We start from the raw sequence: 24,369 nt of genomic DNA on the forward strand, positions 1-24,369 counted from the left end.
TCAATGATTAATGGAGGAGGAAGAAATTCTCACTGTTGGAGCTTGATCTTGTCCCTTATAAGCTGAGGTGACCTGGTGCTCCCATTCTGTGCCAGCCTTTCATCCTTATCGCAAAGGCCTGACACACAGTGAGTGTCCAATAATTGTGTGTTGTTGGTTCAATGACCTTCATTCCTTATCCTTTCTTCTCTGACTCAACACAAATGCGTCATCCTCCCTGTAAAATAGGGAATTTTCATCACTTTTCCTTTGGTATGCCACGTTGTTATTTTTAACTTATGTAGCTTCTTATTTGAACGTTTATTAAGTGCCCACTATTTACAATGTATCAGCCAGAGAAATGCAAAGATGAAAATGATCTATTCATTGCCCTTGAGAAGGTCAGTCACTTTGAGACATGGCAGGAGCAAGTGGTGTACAGGGTAGGGGGTGATCGTTTTCACAGAAAGAGTCCTAAACAGGAAGAAACTATTAATATTTCCAGTAGCAGGACCAGCAGAAACACTATGTCTAATTATGAATAACTTCATATACTGCTTTATATTACACTTTTTTTCAGGTTCATTGTAAACACAAGTAAATCAATAAATAAATCAGTATTACCATATTTTACATGTAAGAAAATTAACGTTCAGTAAATATGTTAACTGATCAAAATTCATGAGTCTAGGAATGGAAACCAGATCTGATTCTATGTTCAAAATAACTCTCATTATACCAAGTTGACTTCATTTCTGGAAATACCTAAATTTAAAATATCACTAATTATTTCTAATTAATTCAAGTCAATTCACTGGGCATGAAAAATCAACTTCTTTCTTTCTCATTCCAATTTTCCATCACTCATGAGATATTGCTGTGTGTGTTCATAATGAAACCACTGTACTTAGTTTCTGTTCTTCCTTATTTACACTTTTTTGTTGTTCATTTAAAAAATAGAGTTAATTTGGTTTTAACTATAACTAATACATGCTCATTCTGAAAAGAAGAAACATTTATTATCCAAAGATAGTCATTATTAGCATTTCCTATTTATTCATAGTCATTACTATTTTTTTATTAGTTTCAGGTGTACAAAACAACATAATAATTACACATTTATGCCACTCACAAAGTGATAACCCCCCCCAATTTACTACCCCTCTGACATCGTATATATCTGTTACAGTACCATTGACTCTATTCCTTATGCTGTACTTTGCATCCCATGACTATATACTTATATATTTAATTATAAATGACATTCATTTTTATTCTACTTCAGCTTTAGGTGTATAGCACATTGGTCAGGCATCTACACAGTCTATGAAGTGATCTCCCCCATAAGTCCAATACCCATCTGACACCCTACATAATCTTTACAACACTATTGATTATATTCCCAATACTGTATTTCATATCCCCATGACTATATTATGACTACCAATTTGTACTTTCTAATGCATTCATCTTCTTCCCATCCCCATCCCCTCCCATCTAACAACCATCAGTTTTTTTCCCTATATCTCTGTCTATTTCTGTTTTGTTTATTCCTTTATTCTGTTCTTTAGATTCCACATATAAGTGAGATCATATGGTATTTGTTTTTCTCAGTCTGACATTCACTTAGCATGATATTCCCTAGGTCTATTCATGTTGTTACAAATGGTAAAATTTCATTCTTTTTTATGACCAAATAATACTTCATTGTATAAATGTACCACAGTTTCTTTATCCATTCATCTATTGATGGGTACTTTGGTTGTTTCCACATCTTGGCTATTGTGAGTAGGGCTGCAATAAACATAGGGGTGCATATATTTCTTTGAATAAATACCCCGGAATGGAATTGCTGGATCATAAGGTAGTTCTATTTTTTTTTATTTTTTGAGGAACCTTTATACTGTTTTTCATAGTGGCTGCACCAATTTGCAATCCCACCAACAGCGCATGGGGGTTCTGTTTTCTCCACAACTTCACCAGCATTTGTTGTTTGTTGATTTATTGATGATAGCCATTCTGACAAGAGTGAGGTGGTATCTCATTGTGGTTTCTTTTTGCATTTCTCTGATGATTAGTGACTTTGAGCATCTTTTCATATGTCCAATGGCCATCTGAATGTCCTCTTAAGAGAAATGTCTCTTCATGTCCTCTGCCCATTTTTTAATTGGGTTGTTTGTTTTTTTTTGGTGATCAGTTGTATGAGCTTTTTATAAATTTTTGATTCTTAAAATAAATTTTATTAAAACAATTTCAATGTGCTGCAGAGATTTTAGTCTTTAGTTTATGCATATTTATTTTCATATCATTGAAATTGCTACATTAGATTGGTCCCCTTTTTAACTTATCTTACGATCTAGCGATTGACTTGTATCCTTTTTAAAAAGTTAACTTTGGAGTATATGTTTTTTTTTTTACAGTGTTCTAGAGTCACATTGCTTTGCACTATGTCTTAGGTAACTTTTATGTGCCTAGTCACCTCCCAGTTTGTCCCACCACATGGGTATTCCTGAATAAATATGGAAAGGTCAGGATCTCACCATCAGAACATTGACTATTCCTCCCTCTCCTGTCCGCGCACCTCCCATCTTGTACCATCACTTATATACAGAGGGTGCCCAAAAATTGTATGCACATTTTAAGAAAGGAAAAAACTATTAAAATTGTAATACTCAATACATACCAATAGTGAAAGATGAATACAAGTCATATGTATACATTTTTGGCACCCCCATATTTGCTTACAATCATTTGAATTCCCACCACACTTGCCCTGTTTCCTTGTCGCAAGTCTCCTGCCACCTCTTTCTTTAGCTGCTCTGTCCTCTTTTATCCACACCGCGCTCCAATTCAGTGCTCCCTTTTCTGTTTGAGAGAATGAGCCATCTCACCGCCAACCTCTCTTTCTTGTCCTTAGTCCTATTGCAAACAAACAGCCAAGCTGCACAAATGTCCCCGGTTCTGTAGTGTACACACACCCCACAGAAATACTTCATTCAAATGCATGGGATTTTTTTTTTTTCTGAAACCAGGCCAGTTACTCAGTGTTCACCATTATGGGCAGATACTTGATGCAAAGAGAAAAAAAGAAAAAAAAAAAGAAAAATGACAATGGAAAACAATGACAAGAGAAACTAACCAATCAGTATAATGTGTTTTCTCTCTGTGTACAATCAGCTCCAGCTGTAGGCCCTTTATCTTGAGAGTTCATAGGATAATGCACACACATAATTAACCCAAATAAACCCACTTTTGTGAAAAACATTTTGAAGACTTCAGCACAAAAGAACACTTTTTGGTCCAGATCCTGTACTATTCTGAATTTTTAAAAAGACCACACAGAAGCCTCATCAACAGTACCCTAATTAAACTAATCAGTTCACAGATGTTTACAGGAAAATGCTCAGCGAAAAATTTCACCAAGAATTTCTGTTTCCTGGGAAGAGAGATGGATGATGGTAATAGTAATAGTAATAAGAGCTAAGATTAATAAGTAGCTTAATGTGCCTACAGCTTTATGTAGATTAATACATTTAAATGAATAACCCTTTGACACAGTTATGAGTACCATACCTATTTCACAAATGTCACACCTGAGACTAAGAGGGTTAAATAAGTCTCTCAAGGTCACACCGCTAAGGCAGTACCAGGAGCAGGACTCAGGTCCTGGTCTGCCTGACTCAAAAGCATGCGCTTTGAATGACTACATCCTCTTCCAATGTCATACCACTTGCTCCATGACTAAACTCTTTGTAAAATTTCCAACACTTCCTAGTCACCAAACAAAAACAGACTGAACTACCACTATTTTAAACTTCTATTATTCCCCCCAATATTCTCTCTTTCCCCGCTCCTTACCGCCACCCTTTTCTCAACTTCTGCTTTCTGGTCTAAAGATTTTCCTGGTGGTCTAAGAGTCTGTTATCAGATACATTCTCAAAAAACGTGCTTGAAGGAGACATTTTCTAAATCGTTTCACTGCCCACCTTAGAAATGGCAAAAGTGCAGTTTAATAAGCACTGGCCATCGCTTCTCAGCCTTTTGGCTAAGATCACGTGTAATAAGCACTGGCCACATCTCTCTTCACTGATAACCTAATGAGCTGTGTGCTTTCTGTACCCTGGGGAGAGAGGTTATGAGTCCTTGTCAGAAATAGAGCTTCTGTGCCACTTGTAATCCAATCCAGTTGGTTTCTAGCCTTTGGGGTCTTTATCCTTTGACTTGTCATCTCTCTATTAATGCAACACATTCCTTTTTTCTTTTCTTTTTTTGTTTTTTTTCCCCTCCAATATAGGTGTTTCTGGGCCCATGGTCACAATATTCAGAGTCACTTTAGTCAATCAATCTTTTGAGAGAAAACACCCACTCCCATACACGTTTTCGACCTTTGTATTGGAGCATTTGTAAATATTCATTATCTAGCTACAAGTGGCATTGCCCTAACATAAGTGATTAATCAAATACATAAAAAGGTTTTGAAGAGAAAGCTATAACAAGCTGTGTTCCATTTTACGTATTTATTTTTTAACTATGTCAGTGTATTTGTATGATGCAATACACTGTCACCACTGGATTAAGCAAGAAGTGGAATGATTAATCGGGCTTATATAACACTTTGGAATTTATGTAACTTCTATATGTGAACTTGGAAGGAGACTCTATTCTCTTAAAGGGAGAAAGAATAGATGATGTAAGCCTTGGATTTCAGTGAACCAACACCAAGGGCAGCCTCATTTTCCTCTTTTCATGAGGGTTGTAATCCAACTGATGACTTTGCAATTTGGAGGCTGTGTGACCACTTTTTTGCACATTGACTTCTTTATACATCAGTTTTTCTCATCGGAGATAAGCCCAATTATTGATGTTTGCCTGATGCAGCTATAACCAGGATCAGTTATATGATTTGTGTCAAAATATATACATAATACTCCAAAAATATATGACATGTAGGTGTTAAATAAATGTTAGCTCTTATTATTATTACTGTTATTTTTCTTATTCTCTGTCTATTATGAAAGGGCCACCACCATCACCTGTGTTTCCCATACTGACAATCCCTTTATGTTCTCATTTTCTGCATGGGTCTATCCTTTCAATTTATTCTATAAATAACTGTGTCCTTAGAATGTATTAGAATGTGAGTTTCAGAAGGGCCAGGACCTTGTATATCCTGAAGAAGCAATATAGATGAGTGATTAAAAGTGTGGTCTCTGGAGACAAACTACCTGGCTTTAATTCCGCCTCTACCACTTATTAGATCAAAGACAAGTTTCTTAACCTCTTGGAGACATGCTTTTCTCACCTGTCAAATAAAGGTAATTATAACAGCTACCTCACAGGTTGTTGTGAAGTTTGATTGTGTTACTATATAAAGTGATTTAGAATAGTGCCGGACATGTAATACAGGCTATATAAATGTCTGCTATGATTATGATTATCATTCTTATCATTTATCACAATATCTCTAATACATAGAACAGTTACTGACGTATAATAGGTATGCAACAAACATTTCATCAATGAGTGAACAAGTGCTAGCTATTGGAAGTCAAAAAGAATTTAAGAGAATGTCACTTGTCTAGAAAAGAACTGTAGAAATTGGTATAGAGGCTCACAGCTTAACAGAGAGTTCACAGGCAGCATTCATACATATCAGTCAGGTTCAAGTCCCTCCAGTTTCAGGGTTCCTAGCTTGGGCTACACCACTGAGGGTTAGCTGGCACATAGGATTTATATAACAACATGAGCCAAAAAAAATAAAAATAAAAAAAGACACTGTTGCAAGTTATTATATGATTAAAGTGCTAATTAGATAGTACAGAGAATATGCAGGGGTCCAATCTAATACTCTTGGCATATTTATTTTAATTCTACATCCTTGCAACAGAAACTAACTACGGAATCACTCTATAAAAAAATAATAGCCAAATAAGGATGACCTAGGTATTTAAAATACTTCCTGAATAGTTTTAAACCATTTAAGAATAGTGTTGCCAAGATGCACTGCAGTGCCACTGCCTTAGGTGATCGCCCTTGTGTCACAGACTTTACTGTCCTATTAAGAAAGAGGAATTATGCTGAGTGAAGTAATCAGACAGAGAAAGACAAGTACCATATGATCTCACTTATACATGGAATCTAAAAAACAGAATAAACACACAAACAAAACAGAAACAAGCTGATAGATCCAGAGAACAAACTGATGGTTGCCAGATGGAAGGGGGATTTCAGGGCAGAAGAGTGATCAAGATAAAAAGGTTAAGAAGTACAAATTGGTAGTTACAAAATAGTCATAGGACGTAAAGCACAGAATAAGGAATATAGTCAGTAATATTGTAATAACTATGTATGGTGTCAGATGGGTACTAGACTTATCAGGGGGATCACTTTGTAAGTTCTATAAATGTCTAACCACTATTCTGTAAACCTGAAACAAATATAACATTGAATGTCAACTGTAACTGAAAAAATATTTTTAATTGTTTACTCAAATAAAACGAGAAGTTGCTGTTCAAGCCTGTGACACTAGGATACCCTTGAATGTGCTTACTTGCAAAGGCCCATGTTCCAACATTAGCACCCTTCCCTTAGAAAATAGACTCAGCTTAAGTGACATTTTAATGGAAACAATTTTTAAAGGGAGAAAAACCAAGTTTGGTGAAGCGGTCGGAAAATGGGAGCTCTCATACAGCTGTGGTTTAAGAGAAAACTTGTTTGTATTTCCAGAGGGCATATTGGGAATAGATATCAGAAACCTTATAGTATTCATATAATTTGGTCCAGCAATTTTACTTGTATAATTTATCCTGCAGAAATCATCAAAGTTGTGCACAAATACAGAAAAAGAAAAATGTTTACTGCAACGTTATTTACAGTAGAAAATAGAAGCAAGCTAAACAGGCTTCAGGAAGAGATTTGTTAAATCCGTATGTTATACCCAGGCAACACAGTGCCCTGTAGAAAACAAAAGTCACATTGTTGAAGTACATTCAAGATATGGACAAATGGTCATCTAGATTTAAAAAGCAGAATGAAAAACAATGTGTAAAATATAGTCAGCATTGTTTAAAGAAATATATCTGAATAGGGAGATTATGGATGATTTTTATTGTCTTCTTATAGTTTAGTTCAATGAATATGTATAACTTTTGTAATCACAAAAACCGTAGCATAATAAGAAAGACATTTGACCACTCCTTCCCTCTTTCCACAAATATTGTTTTGCTTGTTATTATAATATGTTGTTTGCTCATAGAAAAAGGCAGAAGTAACCTTGTTTTTTAGCATCAACAATTGTACCTTACCTGCTTTGGCTCATGCCATGAATCCATCTGTTCTGTCAAAGTATGATATAGGTGCTGGACTGTCATTATTGCAATTTAACCTTTAAATAAGATCATAATTCTGTATATCTTCTTGCCTGAGTATTTCTCTTCCCTTGCATAGATAGAACTCTAATATTGATGTTTTTTCCCTCTTTAAGGTAAACAACTACAGTTTAGAAGAAGTAACACATGAAGAGGCGGTAGCCATATTGAAGAACACGTCAGATGTAGTTTATCTAAAAGTTGGCAAACCCACCACCATTTATATGACTGATCCTTATGGCCCACCTGATATTACTCACTGTAAGTACCACACTCAGTGCCATCCTCGAACATCATGCCAGGTTTGCAAAACTGGAACACTACAAAACTTGGCAAAGCCCTATACTTGTGCCTTTGTGTTTGGTGTGGAAATACTTCAGAAGGGTCCTGTGCTTTACTCCCTGGTTGCATTGCAGGGTCTTACCTAGTGTTTTGAAGGTGAGACCTGACGAGTTGGCAGGGTCATGGCAATGGAAAGGCTTAATAATATTTGTTGTGGATAGTGTGGTTACAATCAATTAGGGACAACACATTTTTAAAGACTATTTTTTAAGCCCCTAAAGCATGATAGCTCTCTCTTCCTAGTTCAAATCTATATAGTAGCAGAAGAGAAAAGAGAAGCTGACAAAATAGACCCAAGATAGCATTCTGCCTCTTCCTGGGGGAGTAGATCTTGCACTTGAATGGAGAAATTATGATCTCTAACCACCATCATTATAGCTCTTAACCTTTATCTGAATTTATGTTGGTAGGGAAGCCAGAGAAAACTGTCAGTCACTATGGCGCTAGAGATGGTTTGGAGGTGAGGGTTTCTAGGGTAAAAACTAACTGTAAGACGCTGTGCTGTTACATACGCCCCCATGTTTTCTCCTCTTCTTAACAGGTCAGCAAGAACTTTATCTAAGGCCCTGTCTTTGCAGACTAGATTTAGAAGCAATTCGCTTTTTTGATGCAAGTTTAAGGAATAGTTTTGTTGACATCAGTAAGTTTGTTCGTTCTGAAATTCTGAGGTTGGGAACTCAGAATGTCTTCAGAACCTGCCATTAATTAGCCCTAGAGACTTAAGCAAGTCATTTAACTCCTCTTAGATGTAGATGTTCCTCTTGAGAGAAACTTAAAGGTTGAATAATTTGTTACCTGCTCATTACACTAGCTATTGCTTTTCTTAATGATGATTCTAAAATGACTTGCTCCAAAATATGTCTTTTTTTTTTTTTTCAAGCAGGCAGTAAGGTGAGATCACCCTTATCTTAGGATATGAAAGAGTTTGAACTTCCCAAGTTTTTCGAACTGGATGAATTTAGAAAGATCAGCCTGAGGTCCTGTGAGCCCCCTCATGAAGGGCATATAAGGTGAAAGTCAAAGAGAAAAAAGGGAGCAAACACAACTGGCTTTCAATTCAAGAAATATGTATTGAGTAACTTCAATATGTGCAAGACACCTTGTAAGGTAATAGGTGGGATACAGAGGACATGCAATCATGGCCTCCATTGGAAGGAAGGCTAATTCAGATAAATAAATAGCAGCGATATGTGGCAAAATAAGAGGGATGTCTATGCCAGGGGAAGGGTAAAAATCAAAGTCCTTTAGACACTCAAAGGAAGGGGATATCATCTGTCTTTAGAAGATCAAAAAATCTTTATGCAGAAGGTGGCATTTGAATTTTATCTTGAAGAATGTGTGAGATTTCCATATCAGAGATGGGATAGGAGACAGAAATCGTAGTAGTCGGTACAGTGCAGCAAAGGTAGAGATGTTGGCAAGAACAGGCTTTGTTTGAAGACCATAGGCCATGTGTAAGGGGGATTCGAAATGGGCGAATCTTGTAAGAATGGTGAAAGGGAAAGTTAATATTCAACACAATAGTGGTATTGGAGAACATTTAAGCAAAAGGACTGCAGGATCAGAGCTGGATTTCTCAATGTATAAATTGGGGGTTGGGGGCAGGAGACCCAGTTAGAAGGTGTTTTCAGTCTCCTAAAAGGGAGGTGAGGTAGAGTAGAGGAATAGAAAAGAAAGGCCTGAGTTCTTAGCCTTTCAGGGATGAGAGTAGAACATATTTTTGGATTAAAGTGTTATACAAGAACTTGTTCCTAGGAACCTTCTGCTTTTGATGGTTGGATATTAATTATGTGAAAAGAACGTGAGCTCTGCAATTAGAAAGCTAACATTTTTATTTCAATAGAAAATTAATCATCATTCTGAAAAAGTATGTGCTGAGTCTTTCCTCCAATTCCTCTCTTCACCTAATTATACTAACAGGGCTTACAGATACAACTATTATTACATCTCTCCAGCCGTAAAGGTCACTCTGTGCCTGTACATATTGAACGCAAACAAACAGCAACTCCCCCCCTCTGGGAGAACAAGAAAATCCTGGGCATGTAGCAAAGCCTTTCTGTTTTTAATGGGACTGTAGCATGACACATTGAAGCACCCACATAACAGGTTTCTTTTCTTCTCTTTTCTTTTTTCACCCCTTAGCTTATTCTCCACCGATGGAAAACCATCTACTTTCTGGCAACAATGGCACTTTAGAATATAAAACCTCCCTGCCGCCCATCTCTCCAGGAAGGTACTCACCAATTCCAAAGCACATGCTTGTTGAAGATGATTACACCAGGTCAGATATGCTTGTTGGTTAATTGGATTTGTGACCATTGCCAGGAGGAAATTGCATTTGTCTAAGGTGTCAGCTGTTGCTTTGAGGCTGAGACTTTTGAGCACCATTCAAACTTTGTATTAGAGTCTTGTTTCCAGTGGAAATCTGCAAATACTTGAAAATATGTGTCATGGTTCTCTGTTAGGAAGCAGGATCACAATTTTTTTTGTGGAGAAATAGTAACATATACTTATCCATCACTTTGCAATTTTTTAAGACTTTCAATATCTCACCCAATTTGAGCTTTATAGCTGTATTGTAGTATTATTATTTGAGGGGAGAAGGTGGTCTTGAGGTTCAAAAAGAAGGAATTAACACACCAATATTACCTATTTGGTAAATGGAAGAGTCAGGATTGAAACTCTTGTCTTTTGTCTCTAAATTCTAGTTCTTGCCACCAATAAACCACCCATAATTCAGTGGAATTGGGAAGTCAGTCAAACCCCACCACCCCTGTACAATAACTGCAAGGGGAAAAGAAAGGAATGAAATTAACTACAAATGGCTTGAATTTATTATATCCTATTTATCCCAAAAGGGAACAGGGCAGGGGTTTAGGACAGAGCACAGAATCACATTGCTAACCCCACAAAGTAAAACCACGTATTTAGCCAGCACGCCTCTGAAAAAGTCAGGTCTGGCTTTTTCACAGAGAAGATCAATTTAGTTTACTTAATCATCACAACTAAGGATTCAATAAATGTTGGCTAATTAATAAATTAATGAATGAATGGATGGATCAATATCAAGAAATGTACATTTTTTCTTTTTTATCTTTAAGTGTTTTTCCCCCCCAAAGTAATATGTGCTCATTGCATTTTGTGAAACAACACAAAGATATTCAAGAAACAAAACTCTCCCCCAAACTCTCTCCAAGACACCAGTCTTGAGGTTCCCAATGTGACATTCTGGCATGAACTTTTCATCCCCTTCTCCATGTTCACACAAAACTGTACAAATGCATACTTAGATATAGGTGGGACTCAGCAATGGTTTTACAAAATAAGTTTGTCTTTTACACATTGCTCTAAACTTGCTTTTCTCAGTGAGCAATACTTTTACCTAAAATGAGATTACATATTGATAGGCACACATTTTTTTCTGAATGTGTTTGTGTGTAAAAATCCTAGAGATGAACCCTTTTGATTTTATATCCTGACTGTCTAATGAAGTTATTTGTCAGCCTTTAAAAAAGTAGAGGAGGCTACCGGCCTTTTAATTTCCTTACTGGTACCCATGCATGCTTTGATCTTTTCATTCCTTTGCTTTTTCTTTTTAAATGATTAAGCATTTTTCATTTATCGTGCAATTTCAGGTTTGCTGATGTAGCTTGTTATATTTTTAGCCGATGAATGGGGTGTTGAGATGCTGAGAATGTGCATCTGTGGTGTAAATCAAATATAAACTTACCCCTGTGCTGGAACGTCTAATCGCTATGTTCTTAATTGAAATTAGGGCGATGGCCACAGCAAAGAAATCCCCATGGCTCTCTAAAAAATTGTGTAAACACAGGCATCTCTATTCTCCTAATTGATGATCTATTTGCTCTTATTCTATCTCTAATATTTAATATGATTTTAATCCAAAAATATTTGATCTTACTAGGCCCCATAGTGAATTAACACTTATTAATAAATCCCCTTCATAATCCACATCCTTTGCTAACTATTTTATATACACTATCCATTTAATCCTCCCAAAAACACAGAAAGAAGGGCTTGCATCCGCATCTTAGAGATGTAGAAATTGAAACTCAGTGATGTTAAGGAACTTGCTTATGGTCACACAGCTTTTAAGTAGAAAAATTGGGTATCCAGCCAGCTTTAAAATCCTGGCTTGCAAGAGACATTTTAATTTTTTCATTTTAAAAATGAATAACAAGTCTCATAAAACTGCTCATTGTAGAAGTATGTGGCTAGAAAAGGACCTAAGAGTTTGGTAAGCTCTAAAGATAACTATATCCAGGTTATGACCTATTTCTACCACTAGCTGTGTGATGCTGGGCAAATCATTTACCCACTGTAGGCCTCAGTTTTTTCACCTGTGTAATAGGACTAGTAATCACATCTACTTCAACAGGTTGTTGTAATGATCAAATAAGATAATACATGCAAACAACTTATAACAGTGCCTAACACATAGGAATATTATTATCTATTTACTATAGCTATACTTATTCTAGTTTTTAATCCACCTAAGATATCACGGGGAATATTTTAGATGGTATCCCAGGAAGGGAGTCCATTTCTTTTTACAGTGATATGCCTCAGTATCTTCCTTCTTGCCCTGCCTCCTCCCTTACTTTATGGCAGAATAATCTCACCTATAGCTGCATAATATCTCCTGAATGGCTAGTGCCTGGCAAATTTGTGAAATAAATTATGTCAGTTTACACACAAACACACACACACACACACACACACACACACACACACACACACACACACACACACACACACACACACACACCCTTCCCGGTCCTCACCACTACTGTGACCTCTCACAGGTGTTCTGTGCCGTAGGTATTGCCCCAGAGGTATTTGTTCAGAGGCAAATTTGCTGCCTCATTCATAAATATTTATTCATACTTCCTGTTAGACAGTGGGCACTGCACTAGAAATGCAAAACTGAATGAGAAAGAAAACATCTCTCAGAACTGTCAAATTGGGACAAAAATATATTTAAACCAGTAGATCCCCAGTTGCCTGATCATGCAGAACCCCTCCATAAAGTTTTCCATAACACTTAATCTGTTACATTTTTTTTTAACCTGAGATTTTAGACTTTGGTGTCAAATATCATTTCTTTTGTGGTGATCAATGGCAGGTCCTTGTTTTATTATATCCTTCCTTAGAAAAATTAAAAGTTGGCAACTTTTCATCGGTCCTCACTTTTAAATGTAAACGGTCTAGAAAATCCCAACGTGAAGGAACTAATAACAAGCAAACAACATTAGATCATTCTATGAAGTCCTATCATATAGCCCTAGCAGAGTTCCCCAGCATCACAGGGGGCACTTAGCAAATATTTATAAGTGAATTTGAGCTTAACGTGAACATCACAGGAACAGCCTATGTCATCAGGGAAAGTTTTAAAGAGGAGTTAACTCTGGAGTTTGAGCTTGAAAAACGGTGTAGGCATTCGTCAGAGAGCCAAGAGATGCAAAAGGGCACCTGTGGTAGGGGATAGCACATGCATACTCAAGGAAGAATATGAAATAAAATAAAATGAAAGCTACGATTACAGTTTGAAATGTAAGGCTTATAAAGAAAAATGGTACCTACCTTTAAATTATCTTTATATTCCTATCCTTTCTCTCCTATGCAAACTAGTTGTAACATTACCTATACATAGAGTAGTTAAAACACCAAGATTACAACTATATACTATAAACACTAAGTGCTTTAATGTATATTATTGCTGCTATATTTTATATATATATATGTATATATATATATATAATGATATTCTTATTCTTAATTATTACAGATAACAAAAATGAGTTTAAGATATTCCTTCATATCATACAGCAAATAAGCAGCAGAATCAAAATTTGAATTCCAGTCGGTCTGTCTTCATTAGCCTCATCCCCACACCCCTACCCCCATCTCATACAGTCTCTTTCCATAGAGAAATGTTGGATTAAGAAGACCAGACTTGTGTCAGGAAACTGGGTTTTAATCTTGGTCCTACCGCTTACTACCTAGGTGACCCTGAACAAATTGTTTAATATCTCAGAATATTAACCTTCTCATCTACAAATTTGGGGTAAAGGGTCTTCTGATCTCCTCATGGAATTGTGAAGTTTCCATGTGATAATATGTGTGAAAGTTGTCATCTTTAGATGGCCATATAAAATTAATATATTAAAACTACTAAAGTATTAGTAGCTCATATTTGAGACCTACTTTGTATTTTCCTAAAATAGTAAATCAAGGGAATTAATTTCTAATGATGGGACTTAGGCTGATGGGAAACATTTCAGTGAAAATAGGAACCTTCAATAGCCTATAAAATCATATCAAATTAGCAGCCTTTGATTCCATATGCTCATAATATCTTACTCTGTTGTAAGAAATATTTCTCTATTTTCTTGATTCATATTCACTTTTGTTGGAAAATATTATAAGGATTTTTAAAAGAATTTTTATTATAGTAACTTAGCTGGATTTTTTTTAATCTCTTTCTTATTATTTAAGGAAGTGCATACCTGAGTAAACTAGGAAATTTTGTTTTTCCATTGATTTAAAGAAAGGGAGCATAAGCAAAAAGCCCTTGGGAAAATATTTCTTAATAGAAAGCCTACTGAGTCCCCTATAAATCAAAATCATTGTGATATAAACATTCTGGTCTTCGATTTTTGGAAAAGAAAGCTATTATAATGATGCTGAAATGGTTTTCTGAAAAAACACCCAATCCAGTGTTTTTTCTGTTCCTCTAAACTTTTTCACTTTTTTTTTTCTTTTTGGGTGGAATAAGAAGCTAACAATTACAAAAACTATAACCAGTCAATAATCATCAATGAGCAGTGCCCACTTTGTATGTTACCTACAGCTACAGATTCCACCTCTACTGGGCCAAGTCTTCCCTGGTCACTTACAAGAGATTCAAACCACATACTCTCACCATCTTGCTAAATATTCACAGGGTATACAAACAAAGCATCAGCACTAAAATCACACACACACACACACACACACACACACACACACACACACACACACACAAATCGGGGATGCAAAGTAAAACTTCTCTTTCAAGTTATGGGAACAATTTCCAAGTTATGAATGTGATAAATGTCATTATGAAAGTCAAGGACCTAAACTATAGCTGTGAATGATATATTTCCCAATGAAGGAAGCCAAGTTCACCTGGCCCTGAACTTAGGATACCCAGGTGTCTTTCTGACTGACTCTATATCATGTCCCCTCACATAATTTGCTTGATCAAAAAGCAAAAGCTAAATAAAGTCTCAAGAAAGATTTCTTCTCTCCAGAAGCTTTCAAGGACCATCCAAATTGTGACTCTGGTATTTACCAGTTTGACTCCCTTATTTATTAAATAGATGTGAATCCATCAGACTAATCATCAGCCTCCAACTCTGTTCTCCCCAAATTATAGAACACTCGCTTACTGGATATTGTATCTGAGATGTATTCTGGTTGTTTTTGCTCTTTCTTTCATTAGTTTACTCATTCAATGAATATTCAGCTTCTACCATGTGCCAAGCACAGTTATTAGCAATAACGTTATAATGGTGAACAAGCCAGATAAGGTTCTTGTCCTCATGGAGCTTACACTCTAGTATATTGAATAACAGTTGGATATTTGGTTGTCGGAAAAGTCATGACGTATTTTTTCTATTTGTCGTTGCAAAAATGCATCATGACTTTTCCAACAACCCAATAGATAAATGAGGTAAGTTTAGATAGTGAAAAGTGCTATAAAAATATATATATAAGGATAACACGATAGACAGTGACTGAGAAAGAGAACATAACCAGGATAACCAGGGAATGCCTCTCTGAGGAGATAGCATATGAGCTGAGACGTGAATAAAAAGGGGAAAAAGTAGTGATATAAAGATCAGAGAAAGAGCATTCCAGAAAGAGGAAATAGACTAAAATCACTGAGGCAGGAATAAATTCAGTATGTTCCTAGAATATAAGGAAGTCCAACTTGGCTGGAAAGAAATGAGCTAATGAGAGCGCAACAGAAAATTAAGTTGGAGGAGTCAAGAGCCAGAGGACATAAGACTTTGTAGGTAATGATGAAAAAGTATAGATTTAATTTAAAATGCATTGAGAATCTATTAAAGAGTGCTAACCAGGAGAATGAAATGATCTGATTTATGTTTTTTTAAAAAAAACCTTCTGACTCCTGTGTGGCGTAGAGGGAGGGACCTTTGAAGAAGAGGAGAGAGGTTATGGCAGCTGGAGACTGGAGTAGGGGCAGCAGTGGAAAAAGAAGAGGATGGAGGAATCTGAGCTATGCTTTAGAGCTATATTCAACAGCCAGTATTCTTTCGGAGTATCAGGCCTGCTTTAGTCAAGTTTATTAACTATTGACCATTTGTACACTTTTTATCACCTATGGAATAATCTTTCAGGAACAAAATAAGTGTTTGTCATGGTTACTGATATTTTTCCTTTGGTGTTTAACTCTGTAGATCAGAACTGGTTAGAGGCTAAACCACACACTGTTTCTCAAATGTTTCTACCGCATGCACCTCGGCCTTGAAAAATCAACTTGTTCTCCTTGGGCTCTGGAGTAGAACATGAAGCTTTCTAAGCATGAAACACAAAATCTTGTATGTTCTCCTAAAGCTTGGGAACTATCCTTATTTGCCTCAATGTGAACAGATTTTGATTATAAATTAACTTATTTTTATCCAAAATCTTAAAGTGAAGTTGACACACCAGGCAGGCTTTTTCTGGGGACGCTCAGTCCCTGTCAAATACCACAAATCACAAGGTGCATGTGAGTGCCAAGTTTGAGCAGCACTGAGCTAAATGACATGAACTTGTCAGTTATCAATTCTGTGTTATAGAAACAGCCTCTTAATAATGGTTCAAGGTTTAGGTCACCATTAGGGACAGGCTCTCAAAGGACCGTCCATCAGATTAAAGTCTGGGCATGTTCTAGACTCTCTTCTTTTTAACTTACATGTAATGATCTTGAAACCATTTCTAGATGAACTGTAAGTTCCTTCTGACACAGGAAAAACATGTTTTCTTATACACCTTTAACTTAGTAGAAAAGAACTGGGTGTGCCCTACACAGATAAGGGACCCTGCTCTAGAATTAGGATCACTATAGCAGTGAATACATATGTGGGTCCTAGAGCCACCCGACTCAGGGTCCCACCTTAATCACTTCCTCTCTGTGTATGACCTTGGGTATGTTATGTAAGTGCCCCTTGCCTCAGTTTTCTCATTTATAAAAGGAGCAGAATAATACTTTTCACCCCATAGGTTTATTGTGACAATAAACTGAGTTAACACATGTGAAATGCTTGGAAAAAAGTAAGTACTCAATAAAGTTAGCCATTATCACTATTATTTAAAGCAAGAATTTGAGATGAACTACTCCATAAATACAGTCATTTTTTGGTAAACATCCTCTATGGAATGGAAGTGTAGTCAACATTATGCAGCTGCTCAAAAGTCATCTTCAGTACATATACATTTTTTCAACTTATTTATCTTACAGGGCACATTAGAGCATTTTATTACAGAAACGCATTCTAATTTTAATGCTTTATTAAGGAGCTTTATTTTTGTGACTACAACGAATATCTAGTACTACCTGCATTGACAATCTAATATAGGAACCAAATTTGATTAAAAAAAAAAAGAAACAGTCTACTAGTCTGGCCTCTGTGGCTAAATACAATTTTCCTCTGGATGATTTCTTGATTTTGCCCTCTTGTATTCACATAGCTCTCAACAACTATCACCGTGTAGTTTTTCCCTTTTAAAAAACATGGCATCGGACTCCTCAGAACTTTTTTAAAGTGCATTACAAAGCTAACAAATCAAAGATGTATCAGCAGTGTCTCTGGTGTATCTGTTTTGCCCTGTGCCGCATGCCTGGTTTCTCCAGTGGAGAGCCTGGCACTGTGATGCCTCTTTTGAAGCAAAGTGTCTTAATGGGAAGGGGCCATCAGGGCAAGACTAGTGAGACAGATGGAGGGTATACCGTTAAGGGGGAGCCTCAAGGGGAGTTTTCTCTTTATTGATGGTAGTTCCACACAACCATTTGTGTTTACTTACATAAACTGTGAGGCATGACAGATAGAGCTATACCTGTTAGAAACAGAGTGGGTATGCTAATGAGAAGCTGACACATCTTAATTAAAGGAAGCTCTCCAAGTATGTATTGGAAAACATGTTGAACTGCTGTTTGCTGTCAGGGAAATGAATTTAACGTTAGAAAAAAAAATGAAACAGTAATGGGGACTTTAAAACTGTCTTTTCCAGATATGTATCATTTCCTATGTACCTTATGAATTAGCCAGATGTAAACACACAACACTAAGCCTTATAATTTTCAGAAGACAGTTACTGCACATCTAAAACTATTGTTGTTTAATCAATGCTGCATTATGTTGTAATAAAATGAGTTCATCCTTAGTCTTCAGGGCTGGTTGAGGCAAAAAAAGACAACAACAACAAAAAAAGGTAAATAATGGGCAATGGAAAATTTTGTAGGGACCACTGTAGAAGCAATCAAGTATTAATTGACCCCTGTCCCCTTACATTGCAAGTTAATGACTCTCACCAACAAAACGTGCAGCTTATTTCTGACCCTTATCTGTATGATATTGAAACAGGCTATATATTATGACTCAAGACAAGTAGACATGGCCTCCTTTCCTGGGAGTTTATTTTCATATCCATATGTCAATAAAGTAATAGTAGACAGAAGACGGATGATTCCTAATTGTCTACATATGGAAGTATAATTTGAAAATTACTCATGACAGCATGGTAATCCCTGAGTTACTTCCTGCCATCTCCTATACCATTAGCTGCTGTGGGTGAGGTTACCATTAATATTAATGAACACCTTAACAAAATATAAGAAAATTGTGGAATACAATTATTACATTCCAAAGACTTATATTCTTATATATTACAAACTTATAAATTTCATAAGTTTTAAGTGGCATTATTTATTTTTTGCTTCTAGGTAATTTGATTAATCTAGATAATGAAGCAAGCTATATCTGAGTAAGAAACATTTTGAAAATATTGTCTTCATACACTTGCCCCAGACAACCTTTTCAATATTTATCTCCATGTCTATTACTCGCCCTTTTTGCCTTATTCCCCTCTATAATTGTTTTCAATAAGTTCTATCTTATTTTATTACTTTGCCTAATTATAAAGTAATATCTATTTGTAGAAAAGTTATAAAGTAACAAAAATAAAAATAAAAAGAAATTGAAATTAATATTTTTCTTCAGAAAAATAATCATTATTAATATTTGTTACATTTTTGAAGGTTTTTTCTATGTCTATATAATTGTTTCTAAAATTTGGACCATGCTATGTATAATGGATTTTTTTTCTTTTTTAATTTAACATTATAACTTGAGTATTTTCTCATGTTTTGTCTTCAAAAACATAATTTTAGTAGCTGTATAATATAGAGGAACCATAATTTACTTAACTGCATACCTATTGTCGGACATTTAGGTTGCCTCTAGGATATTCTTATTATAGATAATGTTTGTACAATCATTCTGACACCATCCCTTGATTATATATTTCTCTAAGATAAATGCCTAGATCCCCACTGCCTAATCAACACCTCAGTTGTTGCCTTATAGACATCACACATTTAACATTTCCAAAAATAAATTCTTGATGTTTGTCCTCAACCTTCCCTCCCATAGGAAAATATGATGATCTATAATCAAGAGAAAAATTAACCAACAGAAAAAGACTAAGAAATGACAGAGGTGATGGATCTGGAAGACAAAATTTTTAAAGCTTAAAATATGTCAATCTCTCAAAAAAAGTAAGACAAGAAATATAAATGAAAAGGAGAGAAATGGAACATATGAAATAAACCCAGACTAAACATTGAGTGAAAATCAAGTGTCTAAAGTGAAAATTAATATTACAAGAGACACTGCAGAAGAAAGAATTCTAATCTTTAAGGCATAGAAATGTTTAGGTGAAGCACACAGAATAAAAATATTAAAACAACAACAAAAACTTCTAGGGACTTATGGCACTAGAAAAAGCAAACTATTTGGAGTACCAAATAGACTTTTTTAAAATTTGATCTGAGAGTCTCAACCAAACCCAAAGATGTTATGAAGAGAGGGACATAATAAAAATAGGTTTCTTGGCAAATTGAATGCAAGTCAGAAGACAGTAGAACAATATATTGAAACTACAGGGGGATGGACACTAGAGTTTGTGGCCTGAGCAACAGCAGAGTGAAGCTGTTAGTGTAAGAAGGGGAAAACCATGGACAGACAGATTGGGCACCAACATCAGGAGTTTGGTTTTGGAAATGTTAAATGCACGCTGTTTATAAGGAAATCAGGTGATATGCTGATTAAGCAGTGGGGATCTGGTAATTAGCAAAACTGGGATCTGAGCACAGTCAGCCTGCCTCCAGAATCCATATCTTTGACCACGTTATTAAAGGTCATGCAGTGGTTATAACATCAGGAGTCACACTAACTTCAAACTCTGGCTCTTTGTGCTGCAACACATGGGTAGCATTATTAGCTTTAAGATTTCTGAAATATCCTCTGTGCTTCAAGTTAGCCTGTTTTTTCTTTTGTCCGTACAGGTAGAACTAATTTTATATCATTGCCTCTCTCAGCAACACTTACTCCCTATACAGGGGAGGCAATGAGCTTTTCCCAGGAAGAAGGGAGGCTTCCTGGATGGTGCACTTTCAGGCAAGGGTTCAGTCCCTAATGCCTTAATGAACGTTTTAAGTCCTTATTGAAAAAGCTTAGCAGTCGCTGTAAGTATATGTGCTTCTGTGTAAACATTTAACTATCAACCCTCATTCTAGATGTTTTTAAATTATATTGACCTTGAAGTAGAACAATGTGAGTTCTTTCTCATGGAGACGGCATCCTAATGGAAATACTGTCCACTGACCCTTTGGAGCCCAATATTTTGTTTTATGTTTTTTTTTTCCTCCCTTAATCTTTTTCTAAAGTCTCACTTACCACCTTGAGACACCGGATAAAGGCAGAATGAAACAGTTGAAATAAATGTGATAGCCAGAGATTTCAAAGCCAATCATGTGAGGCTATGCTCTGAATTGATAATAGTATTAGTAAATCCTTATAGCTGCCTAGTCCTACACAAAAATTTTCTATTTCTCATTTAGTTCCTGTAACACCATACAAAATGAGCAGAGAAATGTTGTCATACCTATTTAACAGACTAAGAACCTGAGATGATAAAGAGTCCATAATTTCATCTATAACCCATAGAAAATAAGTTACAAATCCAGAGCCCAGAATCCAGAAACATAGTAGCATCTTGGTTAAGAGCACAGATGTTGGCTTCACAGTAACTCTGGGTTCACCACCTACTAGCTGTTTGACTTTGGATGACTTAAGTAACCTCTCTGTACCTGTTTCCCCATCTATGCCTATTCCGTGAGTTATTATCCAGATTAATGAAGTAATCGATGTAAAACACTTGGAATAGAACCTGGCACAAAATAAGCAGTATTCAGATTAGCTATTTTATTATTATTATTATTAATTATTATCATTAAGTATTGTTATAATTAATAATAAATAAACATTATTTATTTATTACTATTAGTTTTGACTTCTAGTCCAGGACATTGTGGTGATTATAGGACTGGTTGCAGTTGTAATAATAGCAGTGCTGCTTAGTGGTAGTGGAATAATATTAAGAAATAGATGAAGTAGGGAATATGCTTCCATTTAGCCTAATAATAGATTTACACTGTATTTACACTTGCCTCAAAGAACAGATTTGGAGACTTTATGTTGATGCCGTGATGTTTCCTTTATATCTGAATGTCTTTTAAAATATGAACATACTGATCCTAATTAAGAAGAATCTATTCAAAACTAAGCCTACCTATAAAAGTTACGTTAAAAAGTCTGTGTTAAGAAAACTGAATTTTAATTTAAAAATTCTAGAATGTTAAATAAATACAAATATATACCTTCCTCAATACTCATATTTACTATGCAGGTATCATAAAACTTTTTCAATGAATGCAGTTTTACTTTTTAATGCCTCATGATTTGAGCACAGAAATCAAATATATACACATAGTAGCACCTATAGTGATGCCTCCCAGCATCTGGGGGTAGCTTTAATTCCATGGCTTCACTGTATAACATTAGACGGGCCGTGGACAGTTGGACAAAGTTTCACATACACTGTATATCCAAATCCATATAATGCTGAGTGGAGCTCTAATAAGAGTATCTAAATTTAAAATCGTGAGAACTAAGGGAAGCTATGTAAGTACTGCAATCAAGTATAGAACTCGAGAATGTGGTCTCCTTGGCTAAAGTAGAATCTTCCCCAGAACCACTGTGTTCTGTAGCTTAGAGAAAAATACTTGGTTAATCCTGCTTACAAAAGTTAAAATTTATATATTAATGTATAATTATATAAATATAAAAATGAATAATAATAAATATATAAAGTAAATAAATATATAAAATATATAAATCTATAAATAATAACATACAAATATATTATATTTCATATATATTACTGGTGAAATAATAAAATATCATTTTCTTACCTTGAAAAATAAGTTAAGGTTTATACTCTACAAATATTAATATTTATCAGCACAATTTTATCAAGTCAAAAAATTTTAGAGCAATACCTGTATTCAATAGTACTGAAAGAGATAATGCAATTCAAAAATGTGACTAATTCATAACTTCCTCAAAGAGAACAAGTCTACTATCTAAAATTATAGTTCTAAACTCTGACAATCTATCAGTCACCTGTGAAATCTTTGTAAACACAAGTCCTGAGTTCCCACCCTAAATCTAGAGAATCTGGGCACCCAGGGGTAAAGCTGGGATGCAAGTAGGCAAAACAGAACAGGCGATTCGGATGCACAGGCAGGTTTGAGAACCACTGGCTTAAATTCACTATCTTTCACTTTAGAAAAATTGCTATTACCAGTAGCAAAAGCAAAATAGAGCACATCAGAAGAAATCATGCTCAGGCATTTTTCCCATAGGGGAAATTTTCACTCCCAACCACTGACAATAGTAGTGATAATGGGCAGAGATAGGGTAGTGCTCCTGGGCAAGAGTCACCAAACACACAATTTGTTGAGTGGTATTTAGATTTTATTATTAAAAGCACTAGCTATTTAAAAACACCTGTAGCAGGTATGCCTTTTTCTCTGTAAACACACTTGTTTTCAAAAATAGCACATGACTTTCTTTCTTCTAAATTAAATTACATTTGACAATAGCCTCTATCTTGCCTCCTTCTCCTCTTAAAGTTCTCCCTGAACATCGATCCCTTAGGAGCTCAGACTTTTGAAGAACAAAATCCTGGAAGAGAGTTTCTTTAGGAAAATTCTGCTTCCCCTCCTGTATCACAAATCTCCAGAGAGGCAAGGGAGCACAAAGGTCTGAATATCTGCATCAAGCTTGAGGAGCAAAAAACATAGCAAGTTCAAAACACAAATTAATATTCCATAAATTATTCTACCCCTTTCTTTATTGAGTACATTGCTTCAGAAAAAGCAGATTATGTCTGTCCAATCCAGAAATGCTGTACTCCCTAAACCCCTTTTTCTCTGAAATAAATTTTTTTTATACAGGAATCTTACATACTTCTAGCTTGAAGTACACAGCTACCACCCTATGGCAGAAAAGCAATATCCTTATGGCTAAATGCGTATCAAAGTCAGGAGTAGCTGTTGATCATCTGACAGATTTACCACAGATGCCAAAGGCAGGAAAATAGAGGCTTTGGGGAGGTGGATTGAGAACTCAAATCTAACTTGCACACCCACATAAGGATGCCACCTAACTGCCTTGAATCTGTTGTGTGTAACGAGGTGCTCCTCATGGGATCTAATGCCTTAGCAAACATAGAGATTCAACAATGTATACAACTTCCACATACACTGTTGGCAATTCTTATTTGCTTTACCTTTCCCCACTTAGCATCCTTCAGTGCAATATTGCACAGTGAATGTTAGAATCAAAGACCCTGCATTCAAATCACAGTTTGACCACTACCCCATTTGTGCCATTTTATCCTCTCTGAATCTGTTTCCTTATTCAAAAACTATAGGTAATATCCACTGTGCTAATTTATTGCTGTAAAGATTAAAGGTGATGATATATGTCACCAAATGATGACTGAGAAACTTGGGTATCCTCCGTTATTCCAAAAAACATACATTGTACCACTTCCTTTCCCTACCCCAAAAAGCCAATTCTTAGGCAAGTCACATATATTTTACAGAATATTTCACATGGAGTTAAAAGCAAAGGTTATAAGATGACTTGAAGCTCTATAGCCTGCGTTCCACCCTGCTGGCACTGAGGTATCCTGAACTGACCTCGAGGTTCTTGACACAAACCTATGGAATCCACTGGCTCTTTGATGTTTTGATCATTACTTTTCGCTGTGTCTGTTTTATTATGACCCTCCTGCAGTTTTGCTGCCTGACATCCATCTTACCTGTGACTAGCATGCATTGTTTTGAAAGGTCTCCCATCTGCTGAATCTATTCTGGATTGGTTAGATATAATAGCTAAAAGGTTTAGTTCTACTGATAGTCTTAAAAAGAAAAAGAAAAATCTTGTCCATCTGGTTTCATTATTGCTGTGTCTTCATT

General features: G+C 35.8%; 1 protein-coding gene across 1 annotated transcript in view; it reads left to right on the forward strand.

The window, feature by feature from the left end:
- Positions 1 to 24,369, forward strand: part of DLG2 (discs large MAGUK scaffold protein 2) — a 2,099,601-nt gene that overhangs the window by 1,562,971 nt on the left and 512,261 nt on the right. The window contains 2 exon segments of the mRNA XM_019643522.1: positions 7,463 to 7,607; positions 9,831 to 9,969. Coding sequence (XP_019499067.1) covers positions 7,463 to 7,607; positions 9,831 to 9,969 — 284 coding nt within the window.

This window comes from Hipposideros armiger, unplaced genomic scaffold, assembly GCF_001890085.2.
Source record: "Hipposideros armiger isolate ML-2016 unplaced genomic scaffold, ASM189008v1 scaffold_79, whole genome shotgun sequence".
NCBI classification, from domain to species: Eukaryota; Metazoa; Chordata; class Mammalia; order Chiroptera; family Hipposideridae; genus Hipposideros; species Hipposideros armiger.